The sequence below is a fragment of the Zalophus californianus genome, chromosome 1 (genome assembly GCF_009762305.2).
Source record: "Zalophus californianus isolate mZalCal1 chromosome 1, mZalCal1.pri.v2, whole genome shotgun sequence".
NCBI lineage: Eukaryota > Metazoa > Chordata > Mammalia > Carnivora > Otariidae > Zalophus > Zalophus californianus.
Window position 1 is genome coordinate 114688585 of NC_045595.1, and position 26870 is coordinate 114715454.

The window sequence follows — 26870 nt, forward strand, 5'->3', positions numbered from 1 at the left end:
AATAAATATATCTTTAGAAAAATAAAATAGGTCTAATTGAAATTAAGTATTTCTTATAGAATTATAAATATTTGAGTGTTACTAAGAGCTAACTACGTATTTTCAAGTTTATATTTTCTGCCAATGGCTTTGATCTTTTGCCAACCTGTCCTCCAGAAAAAAGGAATCACTTGTCCCATATCGGCCACAATGGGAAATTGCACAACCCCAAGAATATGGGGCAAGGAGTTTTCCTCTTTGACCTACCGGTAGGTCAAAGCACATGTAGAAATGTGCTTCTACGTGACATGGAATTCAGTTATGATCTACGACCACACATTAAGGCTTTCCTTTTGATGTGAAACTAGTAACAATAGCAGCAGCGTGTTTTTTCCCTCTTTATTCTCAAATTGACAGTTAATGAGAACACACATGGAACAGATTCATAATAACAGTCATAATATCCTGGCCATCGGGTTCTCTCTTTTCTTTTTTGTCTTCAGAGTCCTTTCCAAAAAAAGCAAACATGCTGCCTGGCATTCTATATATTATTCCCAATTTTCAAGTGGAAAAATGAGACAGATGTAGTGATGTAAAAACACTGGGAATTGTATTTTTAAAAACAAGACAATAATTCAGATCTTCTTGTTTTAATTCTTCTCCGTATTACCACGGTAAGATATTTATCAAAGTCCAGGAGATTACTGATATGCAGTAATGACCAATAACTTTACACTAATGGAGCTATCAAACAATAAACTCGTCAGTGAAGTAACCGGAGAAAAGTTCAAATGTAAAGGGTGATTCACTATTCTCTTTATACAGTATTGAAACAACCATAACACTCAAACATCAGAAAGTCCTACGTAATATTAGACAGTAATTTGTAACTGTGAAATGCTGTAACATTTTGAAGTACCTTCTGAATGACCAAAACGGATGAAATTTTGCTCAGTATAACTTTAGTTTTTTTTACACAGAACTATGTATTTTTAAAAACTGGTAACCCATGTAAGATATACACAAAACCTTTACCTGACTATTCTGTTCAATGACTAGAACTCCACATTGCTTTGTTGTTATGGACTGATGAGCTTGTAATCCAATGAAATCCTTTTAACACATTCTAGTTTTTAGAATGGCATGTTCAAATAATTTTGTCCTATTAGCTTTATTAACAAAAATCTCCCATTTCCTTTATAAGATGTTTAATTCCTCTTACTATCACCTTTAAGGGGCCTGACTTGATTTTTGTCTAAATAACTCACAAGCGTAACCTTCCAGTCCCCAGTCCATGGGCACTTCATGAGTCTCAGTTCAGTGTAAGTCAACACAGTGACCTTCCCATGAGTTTTCCATTGGCGATTTTAAAGTAATTTTAATATTATCCACAGAATATCCTGTCTTTCTCTAGGCTTTTGCCAAATTAATAATGGCATGTGGTATTCCTCAGCATAACCTGCCAAAATGTGATAATTTCCTTGGAAGAAAAGCCATGTGCTGCAATCACACGTCTGAGTTGACAGACATCCAAATGGATCCTATATAAAAAGAAAAGGTTTGTGTCTTCTGGAATATGGATGTCCACTTTTAATAAATTCAAACAGATCCCAACATAAACATCTTCAAACTTGATGGGTTTTACGTGACTCATCATTTCATAGATTCTTGGCACCAAATCTCTGGACATTATATAACCCAACCCACTGCAGTAGGGAGGAAACACCTTGAAGGGATACTCTTGGTATGAAATATGGGCTTTCTGGTAAAATCCTCTATAGGAATAGTTATCGATTAGAGGATAACCTGTGAAAAACTTTTCTGAGTGGTTTACATTTAAAAGGTACTTCACTAAGTTGCCAGTATTGATGAAAACATCAGTGTCTGTCTTCATGATGTACTTGGCATTGGGGCAAAACTCAGTTACCCACCTGAATGCCATAATTGTTTTCAAGGTCAGATTATTATACGTGTCTAAAAAATCCTGTCGTATTATGTCACCGTAAAGAAGGTGTTCATCCTCTAAGGACAATGCTAACATTTTGTCTTCCTTTTCGACCTGTTGGCCTAGTAAGAAAAATGTAAGAACCTCATATCCCCACCAAGACTTTTTTTCACCCCAAGTAACTCTAACGGCCTGTCTGGCTTTCACGTCTGAAGGGTGTGAGGTCACCAGGATGACAAGAAATGGGTTTTGATGAGAGCAGTTTGAATGCTCTCGAAGTGTGAAGCGGAAGTCTTGTCTGTAAATTGGCTCATACTCATAGAAGTACATCCAGTTTACACGTTCTATCACATTGTAGTGGGGCAGGCTGAGGTACCACATCACAAGGAAACTCAGCAGGGACAGCAGCAGGAGGCTCCATTTGAGGGATCTCAGTGACATTCTGCTCGGAAGGGTGGTCAAGAGAGCCAGGGCCATCCACAGCAGCTCCGAAGCACGCGAGCCTCAGGTTCTGGAAGATTCATCAAAGACCTGCTTAGTACTGCACCACCCAAGACACATCATTAAATGATATCTGATTATCTCCTTGTTTTAAAGTGAAAGAGTTGGGACAATAAAAGCCCCCAAGCAAAACCAAGAATCCTGACCTGAGCCTCCTTAATTTCATTTAACTATAAGCAAATGGATACCAACAGTCAAGAGTGTATTTTAGCTTTTTACACCAAGATCAAGGTTAAAAACATATCCTTCATTACTTTGGGGAAAATAATACTTTTTGTTTGATTTAAATAACTGTTGAAATTCGATTCTGTCCTGGATATCCAGAGGGACAGAGAGAGATGAGTAACGGGGGTTAAAAAATAAACCTGCAGTGAAAACCAAAACAAAAAGCTGCATTTTTCCTTCACCGGTATGGAAAAGACGTAAAGAAATTAATGCAAGGAGATATTACCAGCGACATGTCCCAATAAACCAAGGGTCGTTCTCAGCTGTGTGATCTGATGTGGATTCTAACAAACTCGGAACAAGGAAAACCCAGTAGCTACAGTTATTCACGGCAGATGCGAGGAAAGCAGAGGCTGCTCACCTGAGGGGCAAGTCCTCTGGACAGAAACAGGATAACCAGTGCTCAGGGCTGTGAAAGAGCTTTTACTTGCCCAAACACACCCCAGCTCCCCTTCACCTCACTGGCTGAACTCAGGGCTCAGTCTGGACAGCAAGCGCTTAAATGAAAGGCCTGTCCCTGGTATGGAGTGTTCATGTGTTTCCCATTCTGATCTAGTCAGAAACCGCGCGCCAGATCAGAATCCTGGGAGGCAACCTCCAAGAACAAGTGCTTTTACACAGAGCCCCCGCTGAGACGGGACCAGAGGTAGGGGACACAGAGCCCTTGGCCCGCAGTGACAGTGTGGCCTCAGCTCTGTGCTGGGTCCCGAGGACGAGGCTGGTGTACAGTTCAGGATCCCGCAGGGCTTTCCCGGTACCATGATCTAAGGACAAACACAAACACAGAGTTTCCTAGATCCTCCCACCCATAGACCACACCAAGCACTAAGAAGACCAGAGGAAGGAGACGGGAGAAGGCGGCAAGCCCAAGGTAATGGGGAAACATGGCAGGCTGTTTGTATCAAATGCTAAGAGACTTCAGAAGGAGGACAGGTCAAAAACCTGGGGGGCAGGATGAGGAGGCCCTGATGGTGCCCTTTCACCCACAGTCATCTGGGGGGAGGACTCTGGGAAGCCAGAATTTGTTATGGGGGGGACGTACATTAATGTCACTATACGGGAAGGCTGGCCTCCCAAAGCTTCTACTTTGGGGCACTCTTAGGTCTCCGGACACACAGCTCTTCTGCCTCTTCATACTAGGAAGCTGACAGGGTCTCAGGACCCCTGGTCCTCTCTGTCTGGCCATATCTTACCTGCTCTGACTAGTCTGGTCACGGTAATCTTTCCTTTCTCTAGTGCTTTCTATACTTTAAGTCACACAATACAATGGATGTATTTCATGTATGTGTCTTGCCTCTCCAATTATATTCTATGACCTTGGTGGCAAAGTTGTTCTCACAACTGTCAAAGTGCAAGACAGAGAGAGACCTACAGCAGGAGTGCAATTAACACAGACTTGTCTGTTATGCTATTTCTAGTTGTATAAGGATAAAGGGTAGGTCTGTCCATCCCACTCCATCCTTCTGCCTCCCCCTTACTAGCCTTACATAGCCAGCTCCTGGAAAAACCTGAAACAGAAGAGACCTAGAGAAAGGATTAGAGAAGTAATTAAGCTCTTCTTACATTTTCTCCTCATCTGGCTACAGGACACCGCACAACCTTAGGGCGTTCAATTTATACCTCGGCCAACAATAGCCTGTACATTACACCAGTTTTACATCTCATTCTAACAAATAAGCACATTATAATAAATTTCGGACAAAAAGAAAGAAAGTATCTTGTGTGAGGAGCAGCCTTTATAACTGCATAGAGGCAACGAAGGCCCCATTACTCTTCGATAATGGGAAGAACTCAAAACAGCAAATCTGATTACAGAAGTGATCTTACGTGCATTCTAGAAGCCATGGTTTCTAAAAGTGAAAATGTGCCTGTGGTCGTGAGGTCTACTGCTTGTGGGCCCACAAAGAAAATAAAGCAGCAGCAAGGAGAAGAAGAACTCTCTAGTCCAAAAACGGGGAAAGGTCTTTTCGAGGACTGGCCGGACAGACTTTAGATTACCCACAACACAGGCGGCTCTAAAGGCAGAGACCGCAGTCCCCACCCCAGCTCTGACCTTCAACAAACAGGGCGAGCAGGTATGTTCTTTATCTTTTGGAGCCTCAGTTTCCACGTCTCTGCCCTGAATATGTCAGGACAGCGTAAACGGGGGATAACGTGTACAAAACACGTAGCTGGCCAGTAAGTGTTCAGTAAATAGGGTCTGTCATCACCAGCTGTGTTCCTCCCTGGGCAGCTATTCTTTCCTGTTTGTGTTCTCTAAATTGATTTTTATTGTCAAAGGAGTTATCCTAAAAAAAAATAATCATCATCTTTATGAAATCTTACTACTTAAAGGAAAATAGGTTTCAAAGCCATAAATATATTTCTATTTCTTACCTGCTTCTTGATTTATTTCTTCTGAGTGAAAGACCTTCAATTTCACCAACTGGACATTCAGTAGTATGCAGCAAAAATAATGCTTGAAATTTCTATAAGACAGAGAAGAAACTTAACAGCATTTACCTAGGGGTCAGGGGATCAGAGGTCATAAAAAGTTAAAAAAGTTACCACTAGCCCATAGAATTCAGAGAGTCCATGGCTTCATCATGGAAAAAGAGCACCTGGCGTTCAAGGCTTAAAACATACATCTAAGTTCTCACGTCGTTCTCACGTCACCTGGTGTCTTCGGTCACCCTACCACAGTTTCACTTCCCTGAGTAAGAACTCAGTGGTCACTCAAATAAGCGAAACACAAAACTTCTAAGAGACACTGTGCTGGTATCCTCTCTTCCATCCCGGGTTCCACACCTGCATTCACAGCAGGTAACCCCGGCATGCGACTGCTGACTACCACTTCCCAACCCCCCCTTCCCCTCTGAGCACATACCCCGGGCACACTGATAGACTGTGAGAAGAGAAACAGTGAGGCAAATCTCACCTCCTGCCATGGTTCACTATGTTCCTGTCTTGGTCTTTACTAGGCAAGCTGGAAAACCAGAGCAGGACATGAAAAACAGGGAGGCACTGACATATATCCCTCCTTATTCAAAAAAAGTTTCCAATGGATTAAAGACTCAAGTGGGAAAAAAAATGAACCTTTCAAAGCACTAAAAGAAAATATGGATGAATATTTTAATAGTTTTGAAGTGGGGAAGACCTTTCAATTACTCAACTGTAAGGAACTAATATAATTTCAAAAATTTCTTGAACAAGATTGAAAAGCAAAAAAATAAAAACAAACAGAAAACTGGAGAAACAAAACAATAAAAAGCACAAACAAGGTTGAAAGATAAAAAACAAACTGGGAAAAAAAACACCTGACATTTTATGACAAAGATTTGTAAACCCAATAAAAAAAAGACTTCATACAAATTAAGAACAAGATGAATACTACAAGAGAATTAATGTCCAAAAGAGAAATTCTCAAGAGAACTACAAATGATCAATTAAATGAGAAAAGATACTCAAACTCACAAATAAGCAAAAATATTGACAAAAATCGCAAACCAGCAAATTCAAGGAAAAAAACATGACAGTACTCAGCATGTGTGAGGGGAAAAGGCATTCTCATGCACTCTGGAGGTAAATTTGAAAACAAGTATCAAAATTTTAAACATGCACACCCTTTGACCAAGCAATATCACTGCTAGCAATTTATCCTAAAGAAATAAGCAGGCAACTGTAATTTAAAATATGAAAAAATTTGATTTAAATGCCTCCCAATAGAGAACTGGTTAAACAAAACTATGACACATCTATACAAGAGGATATACTTATTCATTATATGCAATGAAACTATATTACCTATATTCCCTTGATATATTACTAAATGAAAAGTGCAGTTGCAAAACTGCTTATGTGCTATGAGTCCTTTTGAAAAATGAAAAGATAATTATCTACAAACCCATAGAGTCACATATGCTGAGCAAGATTTCTAGAAAGACGTGTCCCAGTATGTCAATGGTTTCTATTCTGTGGGATTTCTGGAAGATTTCTTCTTTCTTTCATTTTTCTTTTTGTATCATTTGGATTTTCCACGCTATTCATGTATTGTCTTTGTAAATATATAAAAACAAAGCCAAAAAATTTAATTTTATGCTTGCATATCTCAAAGTTCCACTGAGTGGTAGCAACCCTAAGCTAGCAGTCAGGATTCTGAGTTTCATCTTATCCTTGTTCTTCTCCCAAAGTGTGACTACGTACAATTCATGATATTTCTATTAGGTATTATATTCTCTTATTTGAGTGAATATTACCTCAACATAGTAAGGAATGATTTTAAAAATCCACTCAAAATACAGTAATTCTAATATAAATCTAACAGGATTTACATTAGCTAATAATAATAGTACTTTATATATATATATGTATATATACACACAGATAAATATAAAAATTTATGAAGTGTTCACAACAAATATTATTAGTTTTCCCCCAATAATGCTATATAGTGGGCCAGTTGGTTTTACTGTACCTATCTTATGGATGAATTTTAGAGATTTCAAGTGAATTGAAGATGAAATAAAGACACTTTCAAACAGACTAGGACTTATAAAGTCTACAAACTCTAGCTCAAAGTACCAAAGGAATATATATTTTAGTATGTAGAAAAATGAACTCAGGAGGAAGGAACGGCATGAAAGAAACAAATGGGAGCAGGGAGATAATTAAAAGATAGTAAAAACTAATACAGATAGTAAAACAAAAAGAGAGAGGGAGAAGAAGAAGAAGAAAAAATTATTCTTTTTAATGAGGTCAGAAAAAGTGAAACTAAAATACCATATAAAAATGACGTGGTTGCTGTAAAAAAAGATTTTCACAAAATTAAAATATGTTAATATTCTTACCTAATTCAGAAGGAACAAGGAGAGAGTGATAAACTTTAAGACTGTGCAAAAAATTCATTTAAGAATATACATTAACCTTTAGAAGGACCACTGAATTAGTAGGTACAGATTATGTATCTTCCATACTGAGAAATAAAAGAAACAAAGCAAGCTATCAAATCAATAGGGGGTAGGACAAGAGAAAAAAAGCAGAGAAAATGCATGGCAAATAGAAAACACAAAAGATGTCAGAAGTAAATATAAATGGAAGCCCCTGGGTGGCTTAGTCGGTTGGGCATCTGACTCTTGGGTTTTGGCTCAGGTCATCATCTCAAGGTCATGAGATGAAGCCCTGCATCAGGCTCTGCCCTGGGTGTGGATCCTGCTTGAGATTCTCTCTCCCTCTCCCTCTGCCCCTACCCCCAGCCCTGCTCTAAAAAAATAAAATAAAAAGTTTTAAAAAATAAAAAAAGAAGTAAATATAAATGTATTGTCAGAGTAAATATAAACTCATCTACTAAAAGACAAGAGATTCTCAAATTGGCTTAAAATTCTGCCATAATACTGCTTATAAGACACATGCCTAAAACAAAACAACACAAAAGTTTTAAAATTAGTAAATAAGAAAACATATCAGGAAAATGCCAATCAGAAGGCTGTTGCAATTAAATACTAATGTCACATATTTTAAATGAACAGCATTCAAAAAGGACAAGAAGATTTTGCTACTAATAAAAGCAGCCATCAAATAAGAAAATTTAACAATCATGAAGCTATATAAACATAACATAGCCTCAAAAAAATATAAAGCAAACTGTGAAAAGTATGAGTACAAGTGGAAAAATCTATAATCCTAATGGAAGGTTTTTAACAAATCCCCCTAAATAACTAATACGTCAGCAGGCCAAAAATAAGGATATGCGTGTTTCAAATAATATTAACAAATTTGGTTTAATAGAATAGTAACAGTCATTTCAAAAGCACATGAAACATTTATTAAAAAATTGATGTTAGGTTATATAAGTCATTTCAATTTTTAAAACTCAATTTAACAGGAGTGCCTGGCTAGCTCAGTTGACAGAGCATGCAACTGGATCTCAGGATTGGGAGTTCAAGACCCACACTGGGTGTAGAGACTACTTAAAGAAAAAAAACAAAAACAAACCTCAATTTAACAGAGGCCAAATTATTTGACCACAATATAATTATAACAAAAACATAACTTGAAAAACACATAAAAAAACTTGTTTGGAAACTGAACATCCTTACACACACAATTTCTGTTTAATCCATAAATTTAAAGAGAACACCATACTGGAAAGTGTACAATATGTGCAACTGAATAAGATCAATTTGCTACATTTCAGTGAGGTACTATTACATCAAGCCCTTAATTGAAAACCATTGGTTTGGGGCAGGGAAGACAAGCTTTTATTTTTTTCTGCTTTAAAGAATGATCTATAGTTCAGGGGAGACAAACAGCTCTAATTGAAGAGGGAAAACTCCTCTTTATAGAAAAATGCCAATTTTAAATGTAGGTAGAATGACAGAATAAGAAAACTGTAATTTTGCAACTTCTCATGAAATTATGGATTCACGCAATGATTATTAATCAGTGTTTTAATCATCAAGGGGAAGATTAATAAGGAGTTGGACATCTGTGTGGTATCAAAGTAACACCATCTGACTCTGGATTTTGGCTCAGGTCATGATTTCAGGTCCTACTCACAAGGAACTGAAGCAATATAAACTTTACATTGGAGGAATCAGAGTGCTAATTATCAATGTGAGCATTATAAATGGGAGAACAAACACATACTGTTTCCCTCCTAAGGAAATGATACAGTGTGAAATGACAATATTATCTCTGATGAATCCTAGCCAAAAATGTTAACTGGAATTTAATCAAAATTTACACAAAATACAGAGAATAGAAGAACAAGCTAAGGAACACCACAAGCAACATTCAAAGAAAGCCAAGAGCTAGGACTGTCAGCTAGCATGGTGTCTTTAATGAGAAAAGGGAGAGCTGTAGATTAAAAAAGATTTAAGGACACACAAATTGCAATGGATGGTCCTGGACTGGATCCTGGAGAGATCTGAATACAGCCTAAGTATTAGGTGATGCCAGGACGATTATTAATCTGTTTAGGTGTGATAATGTTAACAGGCTACAACAGGCTATTAACTGGGTAAATAAATGTGGTATAGCTACACAACAGAATACTATTCAGCTACAAAAAGAAACAAAGTACTGATACAGGCTGTAACATACCAGTTTTCAAGAATTCAGAACATGGGGGCGCCCAGGTGGCTCAGTCAGTTGAGTGTCTGACTCTTGATTTCGGCTCGGGTCACGATCTCGGGATTGTGGGATTAAGCCCTGTGTTGGGCTCCATGCTCAGCATGGGGTCTGATTGGGATTCTCTCTCCCTCTGCCTCTGCCCCTCCCCCTGCTTATGTTCTCTCTCTCTTTCAAAATAAATAAATAGAATCTTAAAAAAAAAAAAGAACTCAGAACATGGATGAACCTAAAAAAACATTAAGCTAAGTAAAAGAAGCATGAAACAAAAAACCATATATATGCGACTCTATTAATGGGAAATATCCAGAAAAGGCAAATCTATAGACAGTAGGTTAGTGGTTCCCTGGGGGTAGAATAAGCAACTGGCCGCAAATGGAGATAAAGAATCATTTTGGGGTAATGGAACTATTTTAAAATTTGACTGGGTGATGGTTGCAGATCTCTGTAAATTTAGTAAAAATCACTGAATTACAATTAAAATGAAATAATTTTATGGTAAGTCATACCTTAATAAGGCTCTTAAAAATAAAATTTAAAAAATTTTCCTATTTCTAGGAGTATGTATTTAGGAGTAGAAAGTCAAGATACCTGTATTTACTTTTAAAATATTCCAGTAATAAAAACTAAAAAGAGTTAAGAAAACAAATTCCCTCTCTCATTCATTTATGGTGGAACAGGAAATGGTAACAGCTCTCTGGAGGGCAATTTGGACATACTTATACAAATTACAAATACTTTACTCTTTTCTCAGTAATTTTGATCCTGGAAATTATTTTAGGCACAGCCGTATATGTCTAAAATGATAAGACAACTTATTGTTATTAGCTACAACATTATAATAGCAAATGATTAGAAATAACCCAAGGGATCAATAAGGGATTACTTACATAAATAATGATACATCCACACAATGAAATACTATACAGATGTTTAAAAAAAGAACAAAGATGTTTTCTACGTACTGATCATGAAAGATTTTTAGAATACATCAAGTGGAGAAGGAAGATCTAGAACAATGTTTATAATGTGCTAACTTTTGTGTTAAAAGGAAGAGAAAAGGGGCACCTGGGTGGCTCAGTCTGTTAAGCATCTGACTCTGGATTTTGGCTCAGGTCATGATTTCAGGGTCGTGAGATCAAGCCCCACATCGGGATTCTTGCTCCGTGGGGAGTCTGCCTGAGATTCTCTCCCCCTCCCTCTCCCTCTGGGGCCCCTGCTCTCTCTCTCTCAAATAAATAAATAAATGTTAAAAAAAAAGGAAGAGAAAAAATATGTGTATTTGTGTGTGTATGAGAAAAACAATGGAAAGACACATACAATGGGTAGGGAGGAATGGGGTAGATCAGAAAAGGGGTGAGAGCATCCCTTTTTTTTTAAAGATTTTATTTATTTATTTGACAGAGAGAGAGACAGCGAGAGAGGGAACACAAGCAGGGGGAGTGGGAGGAGAAGCAGACTCCCCAGTGAGCAAGGAGGCCAATGCAGGGCTTCATCACAGGACCCTGGGATCATGACCTGAGCCAAAAACAGACACTTAACTGACCAAGCCACCCAGGCTCCCCGAGAGCATCCCTTTCTTATATTACTTGATATTTCTTTGTTATATTACTTAAATAACATTACTTGGTTATATTACTTTGTAAGTTATATAGTTCTTACATTGATTCTCAAATCACTTGAATACATTAAAATTCAAAACAATGAAAATAAAAATTTTTCCCTCCCCATTTTAAAGTGGTACATATAAAAACACACTGGATGTAACTAATGCAGTCCTTACAGAAAACTCATAACCTTTTAAAACAATACACATTTTTAAAAGTAGAATTATCTTATATACATTTTTTGTATCCACTTGATTTTTTTTAAACGGGTATATAATTTACATACAATAAAATTCACCCTTTTTATTTTACTGTTCTGAACATGTAACCACCAGCACAATCAAGATATGAATCAATTCCATCACAACAAAAATTCTACTGTCCCTTAATCAATCCTTCCCTGAACCTCCAGGCAACCACTGATCTGTTTTTCACCCCTATAGCTTTGCCAAACCAGAATATGTCACATAAATAGAATGATACAGTATGCAGACTTTCAAGTATAATGAATATTTTTTTTAAAAAAAGATTGAAAATAAATGAGCTGACTACTTAGCTCAAGAAGTTAAAAGAATAATTCCAATGTTATTACAGAAACAAGAAAACAGAAGGCATAACAAAGATAACGCGGAAAACAATGAAAAACAAAACAAAAGAAAAAAAGGAAGATTATTTAAAAAACACACATTAGGAATAGAAGGGAAGTATCTAACCTGTTAGAGAAACCATAGCAAACTTACGATGAAACTTTAGAAATATTTCTATTAAAGTCAGTAAAAAGACAAGGATGCCCATTATTGCCTCCACCATCCAGTGTTGCTTTAGAGAGTGTTACTGCCACTAAAACAAGAAGAGGAAATAAGATGTAAAAACTGTTAAGGAAGAGAAGAAAACCTGCCATGATTTTCTACAGAGAAAACTCAAAGGGAAAAAGACAACAGGTAAGAACAGGTTTACCAAGATGTTGGATATGAGCTCACATATATATCCAAAACATTAAAAAAACCAAAAATCTAAGGAAAAACACAGCACCAACAAAAACTACAGTGTCAAATGAAGCTAACAAAAAATGTGCAGGACCCTGATGTGGAAAGGTAAAAATCTTTTCTGAAGAATTAAAAAAAAAAAAGTGAATAAACAAGAGACAACATATTCAGTGATAAGAAAACTCAAAAGTAAAGATTCCACTTTCCCAAATTAATCAATAAATCCATAGGATTATGAAAGGAATTTAATGATCTAGGAATAACCAACACAATTTTGAACACAAAGAATGAAGCTGGGGTGGGTTGGGTGCTATCAAATCGTACTGAAGAGCTACTGTGATTAAAACAGAGTAGCAGAAAGATTAAACAGCTGAATAGTGCCAAGACTGGAAGCAGATCCAAGTAAACACTGGGACCTGAAAAATGGCAGAAGCTGCATCACAAACCAATGGCGAAAAGATCCAATAAATGGTTTCGGAATAAATGTGGCAAAAGTAAAACCATGTTCATATTTATTTTCAAAATAAAATTCAGGTGGATATGAGAATTTTAAAAAGCAAAAACTAAAACTATTATAGAAAAACAGAGCAGAATATATCTGAACCTATGTGTCAGCAAAGCCTTTGTAAACAAGTTACAAAAAGCATATCCCATAAAAAAGAGGAGAAATACATTGGGTAACATTAAAATAATAAAGCTTACAGGACAAGGCAAGTTAAAAGGTGAGCCACAGACTCAGAGAAGATATTTACAACAAGTGAAACAAAGGACTGGTATCCAGAATCTTCACTATATTTGTTATATAGTATATATTTGTAATAATCTGTTATTCTTTGTTTATATAAAGTTTATATAAAGCTTACAAATCAAAAAGAAAATGGGTGACATGTGAATAAAAAATTCACAGAAGAGGAAATCAGAAAGGCCAATAAATATGAAAAGAGGGTCAAACTCACTAGTGATCAGGGAAATGCAAATTAAAGTCAGATACCAAATTTTTAACCCATCAGGAAATATCAAAAAGTTTATTATTAATCAGGTATTGGAGTAAATGCTATTTATCACACCCTGTGGGTTGAAGTACACCATTACCACCCCTTTGGTAGGTAAGCAATATGGCTACATCTAGTAAACTGAAAACTGGACTTTCGTTTCCTGGGACTACATCCTAGAAAAACTCTCATATATGTACACACATGGAGATATGTGCAAGCATGCTCACTATGGGGCTATGAAAACGGATAATCTGAGGCAACTTAAATGTCTATCCAAAATGTCTATCCATAAGATAATAAATCAATAAAACCTGGTACTTTCTTCCAAAGGAATCCTACAAGACAGTTAAAAGAAATGAACTAGATTTATACCCAGAGCATCAATTTGGATAGTATTAAAAAATAAAATGTTGAGTAAAATATACAAGTTGAAAAATTAAATACATATGTAATACCATTTATATAAGTAGTTTTAAACAGCACCCAAGAAACAGTGAGCTTTCAGAAGCAGCTATGCAAACAAAACTTCTTTTTCTCTCCAAAGATTTTATTTATTTATTTGAGAGAGACAGAGAGAGAGAGCATGCACGGGCGCTCGAGCGAGCAGAGGGAAGGGGAGGCAAAGGGGGAGGGAGAAGCAGACTGCCTGCTGAGCGGGGAGCCTGATGCAGGTCTCCCAAGATCATGACCTGAATCAGTCAGCCGCTCAACCAACTGAGCCCCCCAGGAGCCCCCCCACAAAATTATCTTTTAAAGAAACTGCAGGAATTCCTCCCACACTCAGCAGTGTGGGTGTCACTGTGGAAGAATGAAAGGGGCATGCGGTGTAAAGGGGAAAGAGAAGACTAGCTACAAATACTATAAAGTATTAGCATCTGTTAATTCAGGGTGATGGAAATATAGGCATTCTCTTCTATTTTTAGTTTTCTTTGTATTTAAAATTTATCAAAACAGGAAAAAAAGCGTGATAACAACGCTTGGATATCAGAGTTAAATGGCTCACCTAAATCTTGGCTGTAATATTTAATGGTTGTGTGACTTTGGGGAAGTGACTTAATTTCTCAAAAGCGTCTTTTTTTCAGCTATAAACCAAGTACCACAATACCAATTCAGTTACCATGGGGTTTCTGTGGGAACATGGACTATTCAGTCAGTACACTCGGTAGTTTCTGAAGTTAAAGTGACACTCAGGTGTGTGGATAAATGTGGACCCACTATGATGTCACAGGAATCAAACTGGCCTGGCCTGAGACTTGGGATTGGCTCATACCCTGGCAGTGGGGGCACAGGGCAGCAGTTCTCCTAGCACAAGCCTCCTCAGGAAGGCCATGAACCCTGACACTTCTAAATCACATGTCCCAGGAAAGGGGCAGATAGAATCTAAAGCGTCGATGAATAGAAAAATATAAAAAGGCCCAACGGGAAAATACACCACTATTTTATTACTGACTTCTTAAATAATAATGTCATTTATCACTGTGAAGAAGTTATATTTATAATTTTAAAATGATTTCTATTTTATAAAAGATGAACTTGTGATTATATTAACTAAATGTACAGGCACCGACTAGATTCTAAAAAATTAATTTACTTTAAACAGATAATCTCTATCCCACAAGTCTAGCATGCTAGATGCTGGTGCACAGCAGGCCACCAGTAATTACTGGTCGATTTGGTGGTTGATCCACAACAGCTGAAGAAAACATCTCAGGGGCGCCTGGGTGGCTCAGTTGGTTGAGTGACTGCCTTTGGCTCGGGTCATGGTCCTGGAGTCCCGGGATCGAGTCCCACATCGGGTTCCCTGCTCAACGGGGAGTCTGCTTCTCCCTCTGACCCTCTCCCCTCTCATGTGCTCTCTCTCATTCTCTCTCTCAAATAAATAAATAAAATCTTTAAAAAAAAAAAGAAAGAAACATCTCAAATAATAGAAAAGCCCAGAAAACCTCCAGAGACAAAACAGGTTGGCTGCTTCCAAAGCTTTAACTATCAAACGAAACCTCCATCCTCAGAGAAGAAATCTGCATTTCAGTTATTAACACCAGAACTTTCTGGGAGCCAAAGAGGGCTGCATCTGTCTTATCCACAAGTGTTACAGAGCCCTCAAAAGGGCTCCAGGGACCGAAAAAAAAGGAAATCATTCAAATAAACTTACATTAGTATTTCTTAATGGAGGGCTCCTCAGTTTTAATATGCTAATGTACATTCTCTGAGAAGGGGATATATTCTGCAATGTTTCTCAAATCTGAAGAAACTTTTTTAATTTTCAGTGCCTCTGGCAAGGACTGAAATGGAAAATCCTGTCCTCGATCATCTTTGTAGTCACTGAATTAATAAACTAATTTTGGTGAATTAATAAGTAAAAATTTAAGCAGTAGTTTTGGAATTAAAAAAAATTGTACAAACTGGTTCAATTTTTTTTGGCAAAGTTTTTAGTGTTATTCCACTAAAGCTGAAGAAACATGTACCCTGCGATGTAGCAGCTCCTCGTCCTAGGTAGAATACTCAACAATATGTAAATAGGAACACCAAAAATGTTCAAGAAAGTTCATAACAGCACACTATCCACGATAACCCCAACCTGGAAACAACCATGGTACAAGGGAGAAACAAATTTATATAACAGCCCCTTATACAAAATGGAAATGAACAAACTACAACCTCATGTGAATTCTAGAGAGTCTCTCAAACACAATGTGGAGCTAAAGAAGCCAGACACATAAAGACTAGACACTATGATTCCATTTACACAAAGCTGAAAAGCAGGAAAAAGTAATCTATGGTGTCAAAGATGACCAAGGACACCGGTAACCCCTGGAGACAATTAGGGAATATAATAGGTAGGGGCCTGAGGGGACTCTCCCGGGTGCTGGCCATGTTCTATTTCTTGACCTGGATGGTGCCTACAGGTGTGTTCACTGTGATAATTCATTTCCTAATCTGCACATTTTTTTTTTTTTTGGCAAGTTATGCTTTAAAAAAGAAAGCTAAAACAGCTTGGCAATCCAATCAGTCATTCTGTTTATTTGGTTACTGTGCACAATCAATGTTGGCAGGTGCATACATGACATGCTGGCCCTAGGTGCCCAGTGCTCTCTGTGGTGAGAGCACTGGGAACGGCTACCAGGCACTAACTCATGTAATCTTCCAGACACCCCACAAATAAAGGCACTTCTGAAATCTTTATTGTTTGCATTGAATAGGTGAGGAAACTAAGGCTCAGGGAGAGTCAATAACTTGCCCAAAGTCACAGGCCTGTAAGTGGCAGAGATAGAGACAAAATCAAACAGGACTCCAAATCTCATGTTCTTGGCACCATCCTCCCCATCCCAGGGAATCTGCTACCTGCCTACTGACCAGAGTTGCTCGAGTGCTTTTAATTTCTCATGACCATCGAACCTTGAAACAGTAAAGCAGCATCACAGTCTTACCATCTTTACACAGAAAGACTCAAAATTCTCCCTCTCAAAACCTGAAATATGGATTATTAACATCAGGAAAAAACAATAATAATGGGGTGCCTCGGTGGCTTCAGCTCAGGTAGTGATCCCAAGATCCTGGGATCAAGCCCTGCGTTGGGATCCCTGCTCAGCAGGGAACCTGCTTCTCCTTCTCCCTCTGCCCCTCCCCCCGCCCCGCTCATTGCTCTATCTCCAATAAATGAAATCTTTTTAAAAAATGGTAACTAATAATTTATGCAGATACAGACCTTCTTATTTTGCATCAAAAATATGCTGGGAACTAAGGGGCGCCTAGGTGGCTCAGTCAGTTAAGCATCTGACTTTTGATTTCAGCTCAGGTCATGATCTCAGGGTCCTGAGATGGAACCCAGAGTTGGAGTCTGTGCTCAGCAGAGAGTCTGCTTGAGAATCTCTCCCTCTACCTGTCCCCTCACTTGTGCACTGCCCCCATTTCTAAAATAAATAAATAAATCTTTAGAAACATATGCTGGACACTAGGAAATTGGGGGACTGGGAAGGTGGTTGGAGGGATCAGTCCAAATGCAAGGACTCCAGAGAAACAGAAGAATTATTACAATGGTACAATTATTTAAGCCAAAAAAACCTGAAATTCTTTCCTGGGGTACAAAAATGTTGCTTATTTTCTGCGAGGGGAAAGAAAATTCAATTATTTAAAAAAATATATAAAACTCTTCTAAGTGCAAGTCTAATATATGTTCATTAGAGAATTGTGAATGCAAAAACAAAGCACAAAGACAATGAAAGCTTAAGGGTAACAATCTTAACATTTTTTGAAGAAAATCTATCTATCCCATCTGTCTCTCAGGAATATATAAGCCCCCCATCTCATCGCTGCCATGCCTCCTCCCATCCCTATTTCGGCCATAATGGCTTCGTTTTTGAGCCCTGACTGTGTCAAACTTTCCCTCCCTCGGGGAGTCTGCACTTGTTGTCCCTCTAACTCAAAAGCTGGTTCCTAAAAAGGCTGGCTCCTTCTCCTGCTTCAGATCCCAGCAAAATGTCACTTAGGCGAGTCCTTCCTTGACCTCTTATCCCAAGTTGTTCCCAGGCCCACACCTTCTATCACACCCCTCATTATTCTCCTCTCAGCAGTTAACCCACCTGGATTTTCTATTGTCTATTGTCTGTTCCCTTCCCAAGAATCTGAGGTTTGTGAGGGAAAAGGCCTTGCACACAGTAGGTGCTGGGTGGATATCTGAATGCTGCGCAAATGGTCTGGTAACGTGCTTTTACCCATTCGATATATTAAGAAAAGATCCCCAAGAGTAAATTGAATCCAAAAGCAAACTCCTGAATCTGTTCGTTTACGCTTACTTTTCCTCAGCTCTCTCGTGATACAAAGCCTTCTTCTAATAGGCTATCCTAATTCTGATCCTGTTCATTTTAAAAGGTCCAGACGTGAAAAAGCAAAAAAAGACCCACCAAAAACCACATTTCAATAAAATTCTAAGCCCAAGCATACTAGATTTAGGATCACCGAAGGAGAAAACGTGTGCTATCATTAAAGATAATTATAAAAGTATCACCAGTTGTGCAAATTATGACTCTTCTTCCACATAAAAAAACAGTAGGTGCAAAGGGTAGAAATCCTAATAGCCCCAACAAGCCCTGTGCACACTGAGTTTAGTACAAATCATAATTACACACATCAGTCATGTCCTATTTCTTATAGAGGGAGACATACACATATCAATACGCATCATGAAGAAAATTTCCCTACTAGCTCCCTCTGCAATTGAACATATTAATTCATAAACAAAGCAATATAAAACTCTACCATTCTGACCTCCTCTGTTTATGTTAGAAACAAACAAAACCAGTGATGCCTGGTCACTACCTCTCTCTTTCCTTTTCTTTCTGGACCCAGTGGTTCTTAAACTTGGCTGTCTATTATAAGCTCTTGGAGAACTTGAAAACCTCTGGAAGCCTGGCTGTACCCGGGACTAACTGAATGAGAGTTGCAGAGCGCAGTGAGGCCCCCATGGCAGTATCTTTAAAAGTTTTCTAGGTGATTCCAATGTGCTGCTTTAGACCTCACTATTCCAAGTGCAGTGCCTGGGCACCACCTGGGAGCTTGCTAGAAATGCAGAGCCTCAGGCCCAACCCCATTTGATCGCAGTGAATCAGAAACTCTGTTTCATGAAACAACACATGTTGAACATTTAGGATGGGGCTGGCATGCAATAAGAACTAAGTAGATGGCACTGCTATTATTATTTATTAAAGTCCACTACACGGTCCTCTAACGTATTCTTATTTGCTTACATTTGTCCCATTTGCAGACCCTGCAGCAGCTCCCAATGTCTCTTATAGGACACCATATGGTCTACAGCACATGTAGACATGCAAATAAATCCTAGTTTATCCACATTCTCCCTCCAAATCAGTAAGTTTTCTTTTTTTCTTTTAGTGGGCTCCCTACCCAACATAGGGCTTGAACTCACGACCCTGAGATCAAGAGTCACATGCTCTACTGACTGAGCCAGCCAGGCACCCTGATAAGCTTCCTTTTAGAATCCAAAGATGATGTTTCCTCTAGCATCTTAAAGTTGCTAACGTTTTGCCACCCTGAACATATAAGCCCACAGGAACTACTAGTAGAGGTTCACATGCCAAATGCGACATTTCTCAGTTCCTCTTCCACACAAGCTCCCCTCTCCTGTGATCTTCCTCCTGCCCCCTGATCTTCCCGTAACTGGGAATGATTGGAACTCTCAAAAGTCCTACAACAGGCATTTCTGGCATCTGGTGGAGAATTACAAAATACATTAACCTTTTCAAACTGAGGTGTGAAATATTCGAGTGGCATCAAATTATTTTAAGGATTGTGCCTATTTGATAAAGCTTACACTCTTCCCTCTTACTCTGAAGCACAGCTGGACATATAATAGAGAATCAAATTTTATTTACTGCATGGATGAACTGGAACCGCGATACTTGCCGAATTAGTAACACTTAAGAATGAGATACACTTTACTCTGTTCGGGCAAACAAAGTTAATGTTAAAAAAAAAAACCTTGCTTTCTACTTAATCCAATTTCTTCATATTCCCCTCTCTGCATACTTTTAGCAAAAGCCCCTGCTTGGTCCTAGCACTGTAGGAAGTACTCTCCACATTCCACTATTTGTTGGTTAAAATAATCTATGAGGTATGCACTACTACCACAGCATTTATTTTCCAGTTGAGGAGACTGAGACGTGGAGACCTGATCATGAGTCAGGGTCTCACAGCCAGCAAGCAGGGCTGGGAATCCCGGACTCCTCATCCTGAGTGGGGTCCACAACCACCGCCTCACTAGGCGCCTTCCCTAATCTATGTTAATCTCGTTGGCATCTTCATGCTTTCTTCCACATAGTGCAGCACCTCTGATCTTCCTCAGGGTAAAGAGCTGTCAAAGCTAACCCAGAAACTTAAAAAACAGAGGAATCTTATGTGCAAACACTGTTCAATTTCCAAGCAGATCATGGTCTTTCTAATTCTCATCCAGACAAGATCCAACTAGTGTTCCCTTCACATACACTTCTCAGAAAAAGAGGAACTGCTGATAAGAATAACATTAATGAGTTTATATTCCAAATAACCGTGAATAAATTACTGAGCTTCAGTAAAAATTAGCAAACACTCCGACACAAAGGCAATGACCATCAGGAGCCAGCAGAAATTCAGAGCACTTGTCTGACTAACTCATCTCCATATTCAAAAGGTTCCTTCACCTGAAGATCAAGGGAAGCCTTAGATAATTCACAAGAATTAAGTTTCTCTGAAGAGGGCAGGGCACTGAATGGTCTTTCTGAAAAAAGTAGACAAGTGAGCCCAGTGCTGGTGCCTCACTGGTTTCAAAACTGGCTGATCCCTCATGACCCATGTGTTTTCCATAGCTTTTGGGCTCGTGCTGGACTGTGAGAACACCATACTGACCAAAACACCCAAACAGAGCAAAAGTGGATGTACCTCTGCAGTCAGGGGTGAGCAGTCTGAAAGAGCCACATGACAGAACAGCCCGGGGGAAGAGGCAACAAGATGACTGGGTCTGGAGAGAAGCTAGGAAAACTGGAGCAGAGCAAAGATCACACAAGTCAGGCAGAACAGTAGGAAGGCTGGCTTGAAAGCTGGGCTTCCTGTCTCTGTTTTGTTATAAACAGTTTTACCTATTGGAGGAAAAGAACAGGGGAAGCCGCTCTAGTTAATATTTCTTCTCATTGTTGCCCTCAGTTAGGAATGTTACATATCTTTGTCATTCTTGTCTGTTAGGCTAAGTCACCAATTACCTTTTCCTTAGTTATCATTTCTTCATTCGACATGCCAGACCTGAGTTAGAGGCTGGGGCTGCCATGGGGAAAAAGAACCCTGCCTTGCCCTCAAGTTGTTGACACCATGCAGAGCATGGAGGAAGGTTGAGGACTCCAAGGTTCAGACTGAACATTATGGGTAAAATCCACCTGGAGAAGATGGGAGGAAGACCTCCCAGCTCAAGTGTCTCTAAATGTGTGGTCAGGGTCCATGGCAGGGAACTGACTTTGCACTCTCAGAAAGTGCAGATGCTTGATAAAAATGCAAATTACAGAACCTGTTATCAGTTTAGAGAAAGGAACTATTTAACATTAAGACAGAAGAGCTGATAAGAGTTTTTTCTCTTAGAAAGGAGGTATCTCCATCCTTGAAAACAAAGTCTGTTACAAAATAGGAGCCAAATATAGTGCTTTATGCTAACTTAAAAATGCCTGTACAAAACGCACACCTTGGGAGTTTAGCAGAATTCTATGTTCTAGTCCAGGAGTGGCAAAAAAAATTTTTTTAATAAAAGGGCAGATAGCAAACATTTTCTTTGTGGGCCATACAGTCTCTATCCCAGCCACTTGATTCTGTCTTTGCAGGAAAAATGGAGCTATAGATTATATTAAGCAAATAGATGTGGCTATGCTCCAAAAACCTTTATTTACCAAACAGGCTGCTGGTCTGGAGGTGTTCTAGCCCCATGAAATGGTGTACCTTAGAATATCAAGAAAATCTCAATTTCCTGGGGTGCCTGTCTGGTTCAGTCAGTAGAGCATGTGACTCTTGATCTCAGGGTCATGAGTTCAAGCCCTACACTGGGCATGGAGCCTACTAAAAAAAAAAGAAAATCTCAATCTCCTAAAATCTTTCTTCTCTGTGTTTCCTTATTACTGAAGAGGGGATCCTAGTGGTGGTAACATGTTCCCATATAACATGGTTCCCGGAGGGTAGACAGGGCTGAATAGTATTAAGCTAGGCTATGGATGCTCTATGGGGACAACAAAAGGCCTGGCATCCTCACTAATTCACGGTCAGAAACACATAAAATGAAAAATTAATAATCTACTCTAGCTTTCCGGCTTTACTCCCTCACTTCTCAGAGCTTCAAGGGTTACAAGTTATCTCCCTAGCCAAATCTTCCATCGGGCAGCGTCTCAGGGCCTCACCATTGGGATGTTCTGTGGCTTCATCTTCCCCTCATTTAGACAAACCACCTACAAATCACTATGCTTCCTGCACATACCCTCACCATCCCCTCTCATCTAATTCACAACATACCCAAAACTCTGGTGCCAAAAGCAAATCAATATTCATAATAGGCAACTTTTTACTGAAATAAAACCATTGTTCACAGTCCCAAAAGAGATACTTGCAAAAGAAATGCTATCAAATGAACTGCAACTTTTGAATGTAACTGCTGTACAAGGCCATTTAAGAGCATCCTATTTGACTCCCCACATTTGACCTCATTCATGCAGTTGTACAGTGTGGTTACCACACAGTGAGCAAGGATGAGCAATGACAACTGTTAGAACTGCAAAAGAAAAGTGTATTTGGCCTCAACATTATATGGTTGTGAATGGGATAAAGGCACTTTTTCAAATGGGATTCTACCTGTATCACCCAATGAAGGAAAGAATAGAGCTGCAGACTGGGCACAGAAATCATTTCAAGGGATATGAACAGAGGAAAAAGTATCCACTGGAGTATTTTCTTAGGAACAAAGAGAGTGAGGGGCGCCTGGGTGGCTCAGTCGTTAAAACGTCTGCCTTCGGCTCAGGTCATGATCCCAGGGTCCTAGGATCAAGCCCCACATCGGGCTCCCTGCTCACCTGGAAGCCTGCTTCTTCCTCTCCCACTCCCCCTGCTTGTGTTCCCTCTCTCGCTGTGTCTGTCTCTATCAAATAAATAAATAAAGGAATAAAGGAATAAAGAGAGTGGAGTCTGAGGTTGAATATGGCCACCAAATTAAGTTTACATAGTTAACTTTTCCTGAGTTATCACGGTATTTTAATAATAATCCAATTTTTAGAAATACATGTATCATCCAAAATGGTTTAGTAAAGCTTAACTCTTACAACCCTCAAATCCTTCAGGGAAAAAAGATATACCAGAATATACAACAGAATTTGTAGCTGTGTAAATGATCCTTAAAATCTTATAAAGGAGACTATTACAGTCAATTTTAACCAGTCAGGATAATTTCTAAATTAAAATAAGATGAACTTACCCACAGAATTTCAGATGAGATTAAAGCACTAGCAGAAGTTTTTCTGCTGTTTTCCATACTCCATGCTTAATTAAAAGATTTGCTGTGAACTACTGAGCAAAAGAACAGAAAAAGAATACATCTAAGTCATAACTCAACACCATCGAGCAATATGACATCTAAAATCAATGCTCTATACCGAGCAAATTATTATACATCAACATTCTCTTCATTTTTGGAAAAGCTTTGGTCCTCTCTTCTTCCTCCTTGCTTTTAAATCACCTCACGCATCCGATCTGGAATTATAATTTGGCCACTGTTTTGATAACAGGCTTTATTTTCATGGCTGGAATTACCCAATGACCATTCATTTGAATGAACCTTCTAGTCTAGAAGAAAAAAATGTTTTAGACTCTTATCTCTTAATAAATAGCTCCCTTCTTTAGACTGATAAAAGTTCAGATGCGCTTTTATCAGGCATCAACACATTCTGAGAGCACAAACTCAGCTCTCTACATCCCTCTAAGACACCTGGGAAAAGCTAAAACACAAACTTATTCTCAGTTGAAGACTGCAAACTCAAATCTTCCTTACGTCTGAAAACAGAAAAAAAGATATGGTTTGGTAACCTGTTCCTTGGTACTAGCTTTTCCTGACAAAGCAGCACGTCCTAAACATTGGTACTATGTGCAAAATACAGAGAGGGAAAAAAAAACAACCCATCTCTGCCTTGCAAATCTCCCTCCTAGTCCAACAGTGAGAGGAGTGGAAGAGAAGGAAGGAAATACGGAATGCAACGCATCATTCCTTACTGCTTGGAAAAGTGAGGCTCCATTGCACGTTTCAGATTTCTTTTAAAATGCCTGTATGCTGGGCGCCTGGGTGGCTCAGATGGTTAAGCGTCCGCCTTCGGCTCAGGTCATGATCCCAGGGTCCTGGGATCGAGTCCCGCATCGGGCTCCCTGCTCCTTGGGAGCCTGCTTCTCCCTCTGCCTCTCTCTCTCTCTCTGTCTCTCATGAATAAATAAATAAAATCTTTAAAAAAAAATAAAAAAAAATAAAATGCCTGTATGCCGTTAAGATCGCCTCTTACAGCCCTAGCTCCTTGGGGTTTCCTTTTCTCTCTGCCCAATTCGCCCCTTCTCCTCCTTGGGTCCATATTCATTACAATCCCTCCCGATGAAGAACAACCCTCCCACAAGCCGACTCCCAGGCCCTTCCCCAACGCCTTGGGTGTGCGTTCGCCCCGGGCCTGCTGGGAAATCCACCAAAACCGAGACACCATTCCCTCCTCTCCCCCCGCAGCCGCGGCCAACGCGCCCCGGGCTGCTCCCCGAGTTTGTCGCCGGAGCGGCCCAGGGCAACGGGGATTCCGGGGCTGCGCCCTAAGACAGAGCAGGCAGGACAGCGTGCTCCTTGCAGCCGCGGCCTGGGCCCTCCACGCGTCCCTGCGCCCCTCAACGTCGCCCAGGGCCCCACCGGGTCCCCTTTTTCCCCGCTCACCGGGATCCGGTAGCTAATCGTCACCGAGGCCGTAGTCCCTGGGCGCGGCTACTCCCGCGCCACCCCGGCGGCGCTCTGGGAGAGGGCCGGAGTGGGCGGCACCGCCCTGCCCGCCTCCCGGCCTCGCCGCCCCGGCAGTGCCGTCCAGGGAAAAGCTAGTCCCAAGGCCAAGCCCGCCACCCAGCCCTGGGGTCTCCAAGGCTTTCGGATCGCCCCCAGTGACCCCGCCTGGCACTCACCTCCCGCGCGCGGCACGAAGCCTGCTCCGACACCACCTGGCAGGTTGCCGACGCTGCCGCCCCGCGCGCACACGCAGCCTCCCGCAGCCTCACGCACGGCCGGGCGCGCGCAGACCACGCGCCGAGGCCCGGGAGCCCCCTTGCTCGCTCGCACGCACGCGCGGGCCCTGAGCCCCGGCAGCGCGGCCCCACTCGGCCCGCAGTCGTACGCGCTCTCCTGGGCGCGCCCTGTCTATCTTCGCCATCACCTTGCGTTCCGAGTAGGGTATGTATTTTACATTTGGGGCTTGCAGAGGCTGGGGAACTTAGCGACCGACCTCCGGCCAGGATTTTGCTCTGTTTACTAGCGGCGTAAATTCACGGCCTCGAGGCAGTCCTGGAGGGATTTACTTGTTAGAGTCCGCAAAGAGCTGTTGAGAGAAGAAACCTCGGGAAGTTCCTTATCTCAGAAGAAATGTGCGTTCTTCTAGAATCGATGGAGAATGAAGGGAGTTGGGGGTGGATACGTCAGGTTACAATGGTCTGGTGTATGAACAGGAGTCCCAGGAAGTCTCTTGCTTTCGGGGAATTCATCTCGAAACTCTTCTTTGGTCTGGAGAATTCAGTCTGTCCTACCCAGAGCCTTCACTAAGTGGAAGAAGTGGTGAGGCTTTTAGGCGTGGGAGCTGGGTGTTGCTGTATGGGTTCTTCTGGTCGTGCTGGTCTTTGGGTGGAGGTGGTTGAATTAATCCAGAAATAATGTTTCCTCTCTTCTCCTGACACCACTGGCATAGTGCCATCTGAAAAGAGTTCCCCATCCAGGCCGCTTGGCTGTGGGACTGTGAAGAGCTTGGCTCCAGCATCACCACGTGGAAAGTTGAAAGAATAGTTCAGGGAGCACCCAAGTACTTACTCCAAGGTTGAATAAGTGTTAATCTTTTGCCATAACTGCTTTTTCTCTCGCCTAAATATTTCAGCCTGCATTTCCTAAAAATAAAGACAGACATCCTTCTGTGCAACCGCATAAGAAACTTAATCACATCTAAGAAACTTAATAATGTGATAATATAACCTGATATCTAGCCCATATACAAATTTCTCCCGTTGCCAAAAGATGTCTCATACATTGGTTTTGTAGAAAGATAGTCCAATGAAGATTCATGCATTGCACTTGTTATGTTCCTCTCTTTTAATGCAGAACAACCCCCCCACACACACACAAACACATTTTTTTTGTTGTTGTTTTCATGGCATTAACTTTTTGGAGAGTCTAGGACAGTTACCTGACAGAGGATTCTGCTCTCTCCATTTGTTTGACTTTTTATTCCTCCTGATATCATTTAACCTTTTCTCTAGCTCCCACATTTACTGTAAATTAGAAGGAAGAGAAGGACGTTTGATTAGATGTCAAGAATCCTTCAGACTTTAGGAGGTGCTCTTCATATTGTTTCCCATCCGGAAGAACATAGTAGTAAATATTAAACACATAATATTAATTTCTAAATATATAATATTAGGTTGCCCCAGTATCAACTGAAATCTGAATTGTCCTACAGATTTCTCTATATAGTCCATTATAAAGTCTACTTTCCCTTTTGCAGTTAATAGGTAATCCAGGGAGTGGAGGCTTTGGAACTCTTTGTAGGAGAAAATCTTAGATTCCTGCAAGGAGAACACAGGTTAAAAATCCATTCACCTGGGTGGGTAGAGTAATCATCTGGTTCATTCTGGTACCTACTACCTCAGATCACCTTGTGATAGATGCTTCATTGAATTAAATTCTAGCTTTATTCAAAGAACAGTAAAACTCTGGTCTCTTTAGAGTTTGGGCCACTGTAGA

At 40.1% G+C, this 26870-nt stretch overlaps 1 protein-coding gene across 11 annotated transcripts; it reads right to left on the reverse strand.

Moving 5' to 3' along the window:
• Positions 1-364: 364 nt before the first annotated feature.
• Positions 365-25192, reverse strand: B3GALNT1 (beta-1,3-N-acetylgalactosaminyltransferase 1 (globoside blood group)). 11 transcript variants are annotated; one of them, XM_035722912.1, is made up of 5 exons: positions 25052-25192; positions 23331-23422; positions 20777-20973; positions 5027-5118; positions 365-2435 (listed from the first exon to the last, which is right to left on the reverse strand). In XM_035722912.1, exon 5 carries the CDS (start codon positions 2399-2401, stop codon positions 1406-1408), a length of 996 nt encoding a protein of 331 aa, XP_035578805.1. In that variant the 5' UTR covers positions 2402-2435; positions 5027-5118; positions 20777-20973; positions 23331-23422; positions 25052-25192; the 3' UTR covers positions 365-1405. The 11 variants fall into 11 exon arrangements, with proteins under 11 accessions (XP_035578805.1, XP_035578808.1, XP_027442031.2 ...); XM_035722915.1 differs by having other exon boundaries at positions 23331-23419; positions 25052-25191; XM_027586230.2 differs by lacking the exon at positions 25052-25192 and adding an exon at positions 24813-24963.
• Between the last annotated feature and the right edge of the window lie 1678 nt (positions 25193-26870).

Excerpts from the sequence above, each read along its gene's own strand:
- B3GALNT1 (XM_027586226.2), bottom strand. The coding sequence starts at position 2,401 with ATGGCCCTGGCTCTCTTGACCACCCTTCCGAGCAGAATGTCACTGAGA.